The sequence below is a fragment of the Pseudophryne corroboree genome, chromosome 4 (assembly GCF_028390025.1).
Source record: "Pseudophryne corroboree isolate aPseCor3 chromosome 4, aPseCor3.hap2, whole genome shotgun sequence".
In the NCBI taxonomy this organism is placed as follows: domain Eukaryota; kingdom Metazoa; phylum Chordata; class Amphibia; order Anura; family Myobatrachidae; genus Pseudophryne; species Pseudophryne corroboree.
This window is the reverse complement of record NC_086447.1, coordinates 510,984,618-510,996,656: the sequence shown is the minus strand read 5'-3', so window position 1 is coordinate 510,996,656 and position 12,039 is coordinate 510,984,618. Positions and strand designations below refer to the sequence as shown.

The window sequence follows — 12,039 nt, the reverse complement described above, 5'->3', positions numbered from 1 at the left end:
TCTACCTGCCGTAATGTGTAGTAGGGGGCTCTACCTTCCATACTATGTAAAAGGGAGCTTTACCTGCTGTAATGTGTAAAAGAGAGCTCTACCTACAGTAATGTGTAAAAGGGAGCTTTACCTGTCATAATGTGTGATAGGGGCTCTAACTGGAGTAATGTGTAAAATGGGTCTCTACCTGGCATAATGTGTGACAGGGTCTCTACCTGGCACAATATGTGTAAAAGGGGCTGTACCTGGTGTAATGTGTGTAAGTGGTGCTACTGTTTGGCGTAATTTGAATAATGGAGACTATTGTGCAGCCTAATATGAATCTGTATTATTTTTTGGCCATGTCCCTATATTTTTGGCGCATGGGGGGGCTGCTGTTTTGTATGCAGCACTCAAATATTGACAGGTAAGTGTCAAATGGCCCCTCAGCTGAAATAATTGCCCACCCCTGCTATAGAGGATACACAATGAACGATATAGTGAATGATATAGTTCAGTGATATCACCCCCCCATTCCTGAAAATGCAGTCATGTTCAGTTGATAAAGACAAAGACCCATGGGAGCGCCCATCTTTATCTTTATGATGGACACACACTGGACGATATGCACAGGTTTATCTTTATTGTGCATATCGTCCAATTTTATTTTCTCATGTATATGCCCCTTAAATGACAATCAAACATTTGCTCCCAAACACTGGAAAATGGACAAAACCTGTTGTTCAGACAAATTGGTTTATTCACAGATTTGTGTCCATTTTCCAGTGTTTGGGAGCAAATGGTCATTTGCTCTCATCCATTACCAGATTTTCATTCCAACCAGCAAGATCTGGCAGATTATCTGCTAGATCACAGGTACTCAAACTCGGACCTCAGGACCCCACACAGTGTATGTTTTGCAGGTCTCTTCACAGAATCACAAGTGAAATAATTAGTTCCACCTGTGGATCTTTTAAAATGTGTCAGTGAGTAATTAATACACCTGTGCCCCTTTTGGGTTACTTGCAAAGCATGCACTGTGTGGGGTCCTGAGGATCGAGTTTAAGATCCTGTGTGCATACCTCCCAACATGACTCTCTCCAGGAGGGACAGAATGCTCTGCTCCTGGACTTCCCTGTTAATTTATGATTGTCATCACCTGTGCTGACACAACTTTCTTATCCATTAACCTGTTCAACACAGGTGATGGCAATCATAAATTAAGAGAAAAGTCCAGAAGCAGAGCATTCTGTCCCTCCTGTTGGGAGGTATGCTGTGTGCTAGATAATTGTATAGTGCACAGGTTCTCAAACGCGGTCCTCAAGGCACCCCAGAGGTCCACGATTTAGGTATTTACATGGCTCAGCACAGTTTGTTAAATCAAACTGACTAACCTGCTAATTAAATCACCTATGGCCAAGCATGGATACACCTAAAACCTGGACCATTGGGGTGCCTTGAGGACTGTGTTTCAGAACCTCTGGTATAGTGTATGTCCGGCATTATAGATATTTTTCAGTGATTTGCAGATCATTTTCAGCAAATACAGATTTGACAATCTCGAAAGGCCCATCAGTTTACTAGAAACGATCTACAAATCTAGTGATTGTCACCAAACACTAGCAATCTACAGCCCCAATTGATCTGTGAAATCCAACATGTTGGACAACCTGATTTAACAATCCCAATCCATTTTTGGTCTGACTTTGCTATCTGTGAACCCCATACAGTGCAAATTTATTTGCACAATCATCTGCATATGCCAAATTTCCCCAATTGATTGCTGATGTATGTGGCCTTTAGGGAAATCACCAATTATACACCAATATACCTGCTTCCTTGATGTGCAATGACTGTTAACAACAAAATAAGATGTACATATAGACCGTAACTAGTAATAAAAACAATCACTTTTCATAAAGTGTTTATTTTTTTTTAAACAATTTACAGGCATTACATTGCCACAGCCAGTCCATATAGGTGCATGCAAATATCAAAAACAGAGAAGGGTATGTTTGTATGTTATAATAACACTGGACCTGTATGGTTAGCATTTTTGGTCAATTCCACATCGCAGCAAAATAAGTGTGCTTTTATTTTTCAGACTGACTTATTGGTTAGAGTGTGTGTGTTTTTTTTCCTCAGCCAAAGAAATTACAAAATGGTTCTGAATGTAAATGCAAGAAACCTACACTACTTGCAAACAGCACATATAAACATCACATTCTCTGGGTTGTAATTTGAAAGTCATCTAAAACAAGTGTGTTGTGCAATTGTAACAACCTGCATGATAATTTATGAAAGACAGGTAAATATTTCCCTTTCTGAAAAACAGGTTGTTATCCAATGCACTTTAAATTTGAGTGAGTTATGAAATACTCTACTTGTAAGTTTCCCCAACCATATAGCAATTGGCTGGGAGGGTGGTGTAGAAAATCTCCCTACTCTTACCTGTAACCTAACCTGAGCACTGTCTGAAAGAGCTATTGGCAGATGATATTGGCAGTTATCCAGAGTTCCCCAATGCTCTGTGGAATCTCTTCCAAGGAACTACGTAATCCCATCAACATTAATTGCCATTCCCTATTTGCTTACAGGTAGGTTGGCACTTAGAATTTACAGCCAGATGCCTTTTTCATAAATAAGAGACTGCACTTTGCTACAGTCAGTGGTAGTTATTTACCTCCCTATTGTTTAACTGTATATTATATATATGTTTGTATAAATGTCTACTTTTATTTTTTAGATCGCATAATATTTCATACGTAGATATAGCTCTGTTCAAATGTGCAACTAGAGTATTAATTTTAAACCAGCACTCCCATGAAAACATTTTTTTAGGATATTTACCATACTCCTTGGTTTATTTTTTTTCAGGGTTTTTTAACGGATTTAGAATTCTGTCATGGTCTACCACAGTAACATGATGTAGTGAGCAGGGAAGGTTTGGAATGACCTTCTGAGCCCGAATCTGCACTGCAACGTCCTCCCCCTCTTTCTCCTCTCTATCATCACATGACATGCTGATAACCGAGTCTGTGTATGGCAGCCATAACAGTTTTGCCTCCCAGATATATTTGAAAGGAGATAATTATTTGTAGGATAGCTAAGACATATGACTATCAGATACATGATTGATGCTTTAAGATGATGTGAACTTTTTTTTTTAAATTAAGGCAATTATGATTTATGTACTGTATACATTTTGGTATTGTGCAGCTTTTAATAATAGCTGTGCCCTAATCTCTATTAATTTTGACTTGTATTGCCACAAAGTGCTCTATTCTAGCAACTAGTTTAAATTATTTTGATCCATAAATATAGGATAAGAAAGTAAAATAATTTTTTTGAAGTGAAACTTTCACCATAATTTTGCAGCAAAGTATATTTGCCTGGGTTAGGTTTCAAATATATTTCTTCCTGCTCTCTTATCTTATTAGGCTCCTGTAAACATACAAGGGTGCAACATCTTTACTTGTTAAGCACATTTGGGCTTCCCAAGGTTTCACAAGCATGAATGTTACAATCTTGGTCTGGACTTTAATTTGGCCATTCCATCACTAGCGCTGCATCAAAGAGGAACATATGTTGCCTATAGTTCTGCATGTCTCAGTGTTGGGTGGTACAATGGTTAATGTATGTAACAGACACAGTAAAAGTTGCCACTTATTTAGAAATGTGAGTTTTGAAAATCTTTATTACAATAAAATATGATAACAATGATCCCTTATAAAATATACACTTGTCTGTCTTTCTGTGAAAACATGAAGAATATATTTTTATCTAAGCAGTCAATTAAGATGTAGCAGAATATATTGCAGTGAATGTTGCACCTTGGCTAGTGCTTAAGTGGAGATCTAGTGGCCGATCTCTGATTATTACAGCTGTAAATAGCTTGGAATGTTTGAGTTAACTACAAAATACATTCTGCTTGACACGCACTGCAATAAAATCTGCTTCATCTGTATAATTTGTTGTGGTGTTGTAGGAAAAGAGGAGGTTTGATATTACTGGTGGGTCATCATCTCACTGTTCAAACACAGCAGAGATTTTAACGTTTCATATGTAAATACCAGCAACCATTTCTCATCAGATGTGTTTTAGATGTTTGCACATATTGTCATTTCAAAAGAATTTATGGTTTCTCAGTAAAATATTCTTATATTACATATGACTTATATTTTGATATAACCTAATATAGTTAGGCATGTTTATGAAACTAATAGGCTTTTATAACTGAAAAGAAAATATCTCAGTGGGTAGAGAAACCTTCCTTTTGTTTGCTCACGGCCTGTAGCGAGTAAAAAAGCAAGATTTTCTTCCTGAAATTACCCACTATGGTATGTGCTCAGTCACAGAACCTTGTATTTAATGGAATGTGCCACTAGGTCTTGTGGTAGGCATTGGTTGTGGACTACATGTAACTACAGAAAGCCAATCTATAATACATGATATGATATATGATATGCAATAATACATCTAAAATGTAGGCATAAAACAATAGAAAGAAAAATATTACATGTGTCATTGCGAGTAAATGGGTAAATATAATAAGCAATTTTGGTATATTAAATATAAATTCTAATGGCAGTTAGAACTATTTTTTTGTTAAATACTATGTTAGTAGAAGTGGCGGTAAGATTTTTTTTCTGGCAAAACTAAAGTCTGTGTTCTATATTTCTAGCTGCAGAGCCTAGAGAACCGTAGGTTGTCATGCAGGCATTATAATACTGTTCTCCTACCAGTCAAGTTACTATATCTGGGAGGCACTCGATATCCCGGCTGTCGGGATCCCAGCACTCTGCATACCGGCGCCAGGATCCCGACTGCTGGGATACCGACAACTATTCACCCTCTTGGGGTGTTCACGACACTCCTGGTGGGAAAATAAATAGCGTGGCGTGCGAGCCCAAAAGGGGCTCTTTTGCGCTCGCCCCTCTGCCAACATTCCAGCGGTCGGGATCCCGGCGCGGGTATCTCGTATTACACCCTTATAGTCTTTGCTCTGCAGGTAAATTCACAAGGGTAAATGTAATAGGGACTGAGTTGCTGGAGGTCCAGGATTTCGTTTGAGAATGGGTATATTTTTTACTCTGATGAAATCCCGGACCTCTATCAATTTAGACCCTATTATTATTATTATTTACCCCATAGTGTTTGTGTATTCTCTATGCTCTGTTTACAGGATTAGTACAAGATAATTTTTTTGTAGCTGTAGTAAGTCTAGTAATGGAGCACTGTAAAATGACATCACACACTTTCATCCCTGAGTGTGGCCTGGGGGTAAATTTACTAAAATCCGATGTTGAAAAGCACTTTATGAATTTTTAAATTGATCGAAATTGATTCCTGTTGAGCTTCTAAAATATTTGAAAAATCCCTTATTTACTAAAAATCAATTTTCAATTCGATTTTCAAATCGAATTTGATGTTGGTAGATTTTGGGAAGGGATTTTGAGTTGAATTTATGAAGCCCTTACCAATTTGAACCTCAAATCCCCATTGAACCCCTAGCAAAATAGAATACAAAATCAAACAGAACTTCCTCATTGCATCCTATTGGTCCAAATGTATCACATGCACACTAATTAAAGGAGAAACTCTCTCTTTACTGTTTTATACATGAAAACCTAAGTGATGATTTTTTTTTTTTTTTAAATACAGCTTAGATAGGGGACAATAAACTTAGCCATAATCTGCCTTCCTGCCTGGATTTCACTTTCTGTGCACACAAGTCAGTTGTTGCTAAAACCCCCCAACTCTGTCTGTTCCCCGTTTATTGCATAATCTGGGGGGAATGGTTTGTTTAATGTTCGAATATGCAATAGACCGCAGCAGAGCACAACATCGAACATTTTTAACAAATGATATAATAATAATATGCCTTCCGTATATATATATCTATATATATATATATTTTATAAAAGAAAAAACAAAGATACATTGTCATGGATTGTATGTGCCCCTTTATACTTATGCTCAGCTGGAGTTTGTGGAATTGACAATGGAGTCAGAAGCCAAGAGCAACAGCCAAAGCCTAAATAATCTTTTTTGGTGGTAGGGGAACAAATTAGAACAATATAGTATAATTACTTATAGCTGCTTTATTAGCACATACTGGTATCTTACGCAACAACCATCCCTCCTGCATTTGTCCCACAAGTATTTTTGAAAACAGAGATGAATAGCTCAGGGATGTAGGCATCATGGGAGGAACAAGGATAGTCCGTTTTAAAACTCATAATTGTAAAATGTATTATATCATCAAGCCAAATTGGCCAATATTTTGCTCTGGTGCTATCTATTGTACATTCATGGAATAAGTATGATGTCTATAAGTATAAATATGTGCACTATTCAACTTATGAAGCTGCTGATGGTACTCTGATTGATCCTCCAGGGTTTTCTCAGATAGTGATTTGCATTGCGCAGGTAGGTGCACAACATACCATAACCTTGAGCATCCATTATTACTACTTCCACACTGCCCTACATGCTTTTGGGTAAAAGTCATCACTATCAATTTCCTACAATTAGAATGGTGTTTAGAAGCCAAAATCAAATGTCTAACATCATTCTAAACATTTGGGAGTTTGGAGCTCGATTTAGAGTTCGATTTCAAATCAAATTTAGGTAAATGATGGTATTCTATGTTGGGCTATGGGAAAACATCAGTGTTTTTTAGAAATTCGATTTCTGTTGGGATGTGAGTTGAATTTGTCAATAGAATTGATTTGACATTCGATTTGGTCTTTATTAAATCTGTTCAAACAAATGGAAATCGAGTGCCAAATCCCTTGAAACACCAAAATTGAACTTTAGTAAATTTTGCACCGGTAACTATTTAATCTTGATATTGCTTTGCTTATTATCATTGAAATAGCTGATAAACCATAGTTTTCACAGAGCTTCACTGTAAAATTAAGTACTGAGTCACACATCTCAAGATCAGTCAAGGCATGAGAACTAAATGGAAACACTTATAATTTAAGTTAGCACTGTATATGTAAAGAATATTTTCAGCCATTACTGTGCAGTATCAATCATATCCTGACCTGGGAACATGGTATGTTTACATATTAGGAAAGGAATGATGTGATCAATCTAAAGTGTCTAATATAAGACATCGTCCTTTATCAAAGTCAAACATCACAAACTATATTTTTATGTTCCTAAACGATGAGTGTAAGGAATATGAAATGGATGTATGATGAATGAGTATATGGGATGATGTGTCATGAGAACTGAGTATAAGACATATTAGAAGTGATGTTTTTTTTACCCCATCAGGTTTTACTACGTAAGTATTGCTCACAGCTGCTATTTCCACCATGTAGGCAGTAACTTCAGTCAGCTATGTTCTTCTCTTCCATTTTCTTGAAAAGTACCATTCTGGAAATTGTAACTACATTAACAGACTGCCAATTAGACCACCAGATATTTTCATCTTGATCAGAGACTACTGTATTAGGGACCAATATAATTCAGTGTAATATGCGGTGAAGATATGTAGATGCACCTATCACTCGGAATTACGGTAGCCCAACATCACTCACATTCATGTGGACCCATATGGAGATGCGAGGCAAAATTAGTGATATCACTGTCACAATGTACCACCATTATGAGCATGCCAATGGCTCTCCGATGGTGCATCGATAACAATGCTTGCAATTGATTTGGTCCCTTAGAAGCTGAAATAGATTATTATTCCGTGGCAAGATTAAGATAAATGCTGACGTTTCCAGACAAACTGCTCCAATCTCATAGGAAAGATTTTCTTGCATTGTTGGCACAATTTCTGAAGCATCTGACATATGTGTCAAGTTCACACTTTGCTATTAGACTGTATTCTATTAAATAATTTTTCATGTGCTGGTGTTGGGTTCATATTGTGTGTATGTAGTAGTGGAGTTGTGATGTTATTTTAGCACCACTAAATAGGTCAATACCACTTAGTCTCTGTTGCACCAAACCATCATTTTTACTGCTTTCAGACATGTTAAACTCATGTTAAAGCATGAAAGATAAAAATATAATTTACTTGGCAAATGGAAGGTACAAAAAGACTTACAAACCTATTATGTATTACAAAAGTTCTGCAGGGACCTTATAATGCTACAAACAGTCTAGGTGATTGCAGGTGTTTGCCTGGACTAAAGAACGCAGGCAAATGGCAGTGCACCAATAGGAATGTGATTATTTCTTTATACCCAAGTAGCCTTAATTAAGGAACCCCTTGTTTATAGAAGAATGAGAACATTTGTGAACACTACATGGTGTAAAATTTACTAAAATAAAAATCTTGGCAATACATCACATGAGGACATGTGCAAAAGTAAACTTTGAGGTAATATCACCTTTCTCAATGTTTGTCTATTCTCTAAGAGATTACACACTTGTGAATAAATAGTGCTGTCATACATATGACTCCAGGTGTTTCCGAGCCCAGCGCTGTTCCATATTTCTTGCATCCTTTTCCAACCCTTTTTCATGCTCTTGCTTTCGTGTAACTGTACATGGTAATGCCTTTTCTCTATGCACAATACAGAGATAATGGATGCCACTGAGACTTCAGTGGGTGACAAATGCTTAACTTTAGGCAACTCTGACGCGTGGCTCTTCTTCTGTCTCTTGGCCTAAGCTTGTGTATGTTACTGAGGGTTCCATTTGTGCATTAGCGGGTAGTTCTACTACAGGTCCTGAAGGGTTGCGGAATTGTTTGTACACTCTGGGATCCTGGGCCACATAGGTAGTTGTGGAGAAATACAGTACCAGTCCAACCAGAATTGTGCAGAGAGACAGAAGATACAGTCCTGAAAACTAAACAGAATATTTAGATAATTAGAATTTAATATGAAACCAGTTTAAGTTTAAGGTTCTAATTTATGAACAAGACCTCATACAGGGGCTTCTTAGGCTAAGATACTTTCATGAAAAACTGCCTTCTAACCCTATGTATCTGGCCAAGTGTAAACTCATCTAGTGCACTGTCTACCAAACAACTCAACACACAAGACACACCATGGAGCTGGTGGCATGTGTCCCACTCTCTGCAGAAAGATAGGAAAACATTCTTTACAGGTCAATTAGTTTTTAGGCAAGAACTATACTGAAAAGTCACCAAGTAACGAGCTTATTTGGAATTTTGTACAACTACTAGTTTTGAGGACTGGTGTTAGCATTTAGCAGAGAACCATTTACAACTCTTTTGACATATAAAGCAATAGAAATTACATTTAAAGCAATCTTGCCAGTATGAGAAGTACAAGGGTAAATGACCGGTCTCTTTAACAAAATGATGTAGTATTAAATAACTACAACTGGTAAGGACATATCATGACATGCTACAGTAACTACGGCAATATATACAATTACTTTTGCAAAATCTTTATTAATATCGTCACCTTTTTTTCTCAGACAGTGGGGCCATACTGCATAAGTTCAACTCGTATGACACTTGGGCAGGCTTTGATGATTGAAAATGACAACACATTAATTTTGAAGCCACACATACAGCCATAAAATTTAATTTGTTCAGTATCACCTGCAACATTCCATTTGATGTGGCCAGCAAGTCTAGCAATGTAGATGCTGCTCCTTTATAACATTTATGAGGATATCCAATTAATGGGAGTAAATTTATATATTCCCCCAAGGTTGTCCAATCAACTCCTGCCCACTATCACTTATTGGGGATTAGGCTTCGCGTGTCTCAGGCCCACTAAGCAGAATCCCAGATAAACAGCCCTCGCAGACCCATTTTAGCGCGATAATGCATGGGTCCGGAGACTTATCTTGGATCCTATGTGTTATCAGCCAAAAACAGGTAATTTACCACATGGTAAAAATGTCCTGTAATTGGATATAGCTTGATAATACTTTCAGGTTAAATAATATTTTTTTTTCTGTGCGGTAAATTAGGGCAATTAACAAAATAAGAAATACATTATATTCCAAAGAATTGGACAGCACTGGTAATATCTCAATAAAGGCATTCTAATAAAATGTAGTTGTCACAAAATAGGGATGAGCTCAGGGCGCAGGGCCCCCTGGGTTTGTGTGGCCTGGCTGCTTTGGGGCATCATATTATAATATTAAATCTAGCACCTAATTATTTTTCTACCTATATAACACCTTTTAACAGTGTAATTATTACTTTTCACCAATGTAACATGCCTAACACATAGCTTCCGCTTCTTATTTATGTAACACTAACTTATCACTAGTGTGATGCATTGGAGAGGTTGGCCTGTGCTGACTTGGGGGGGGGTTCCATGCCCTGGACTTAAGCTTAATGTTAGTGTTAGGGACCCACCAGATGAGGTCACCTGGTCGTGGTTGGTGGTACCGTATTTTTGGCCAGAAATTATGCTAAGCACCTTGATTTTGCTCTATGGTAAATTGAAGAGTTTATTATTATTCTGATTAGCAGTGCTTGGTACTATAATATCTGCATCTGCACTTTCTTTTATCTTAAATATAGGAAGATCAGTGGTAACTTTTAGACTATCAAAAGGATAATGGAGATTAGCAGCATAAATTTTAGAAATATAGACTTTGAACAATATATAATCACTGGAAATTGTAATAAGACTACAATAAAATCCAAGCTAAAATAATATTAGCAATAAATAGAACATAGAAGAGTAGAAAACTGACATGGCATGCAAAGATCAACGCATGGCAATATCGGGAATAACTACCAAATGAGGGGAAAATAATTGAAGAAGGCATAATATGAGTTTCTGGCAATAATAATAATGTACGATATATAAATGGTAGATAGAGAAAAAGTACAAAATCAAACAAATAAATTGTACAGATATTTGAAAGAATCTTTTCAGTAATCGATGCACAATTCACTCCAATCGGTTTGATTCTAGAAGACAGAATACAATCCCTCTAGGACTAAATTACAACTATATAGTAATTATTCCACTTATGTGACTCTGCACTTTCCACTTACACCTCGTAAAGCTTCAATAACTTCTCTGCTCAATAAATAACTACAGTCACACTCACTTTTTCACATTTAAACTGATAGCCTAGACATAAACAGTGCAATATAATATCATTGCAAGCTCTATCTGATGATGGGTATCATAGGCACTGGCACACTTTCAATATAGAAGTACAACCGTAGACTTTGGCAAACAATGGGCCTAATTCAGATATGTAAGGTATTGCACAGCCACAGGCAAAATGCTACGCAATACTGTAGAACTACTATGCTAATACCGCAGGAGGCATCTGTAGGAAAAAGACGCATCCAGCATGCATCTCAGATCTGAGTGCTGTGTTCAAGGATGCAATATCGGATAACGATTGCGACCATCAACTGGGACCAGAAAATCTGCATTGGAAGATGAAGACCTGGGCACTGCATGCCTACAGAATGGTTCACGTCACCGCCCCAAAACACTGCAGCATGCCAAGCAATCACACTACTATCTACTGTCAGTGGAGACTATCAAAGCATGCTATAGACATCTACAACTGTACCTGTGCTTTGCTCCAGGTACTGAGAATGCAATAACAACCCTACATGGCTGTCTAGCTGAGCTCCAGCAGTGGATGAGCGTCAGCTGGCTGCAACTGAACCCTGATAAAACAGATAGGTCACAGGACAAGACTGCAGCATAGCAAACCAACAGGACTTACCCTTGGGGGTTCAGAACCACAAAACACTGAACACCTCTACTGCTGCTCTCTCTTCTGGGGGCCTCACATTCTCGCACTCACCCCAACGCGGGGGTCGCCAAGGTACTTGTGTTGGGGTCCTTTTAACCTCCAGCTACTCCTACCAACTCATACCCCCCAGAACCATCCCTTACATTTGAGGTCCATACTATATTCCTTTTCCAAACTGTTCATCTTCAAGTAGCTGTCATTTACTGTCCCGCTAGCATTCCCTCTAAATTGCTTGACAACTTTGCTTCCTGGCTTCCTCTCTTCTGACATGCCAATCGATATCTACTGCATCTAAACTTCTTAGCCTCACATCTTCGCTTGGAGTGGACCTCCTCACCCTCCCATGTGAATGGGAGCTCACTTGATCTGGTCTTC

General features: G+C 37.8%; 1 protein-coding gene across 1 annotated transcript in view; it reads right to left on the bottom strand.

Annotated features, from left to right (window-relative positions):
* Window positions 1-1,881: 1,881 nt before the first annotated feature.
* SLC35F1 (solute carrier family 35 member F1) overlaps window positions 1,882-12,039 on the bottom strand; it is a 527,849-nt gene continuing 517,691 nt past the window's right edge. Inside the window, exon 8 of the mRNA XM_063917217.1 lies at window positions 1,882-8,793. Coding sequence (XP_063773287.1) covers window positions 8,569-8,793 — 225 coding nt within the window. The 3' untranslated portion in view covers window positions 1,882-8,568. The remainder of the gene's footprint in view (window positions 8,794-12,039) is intronic.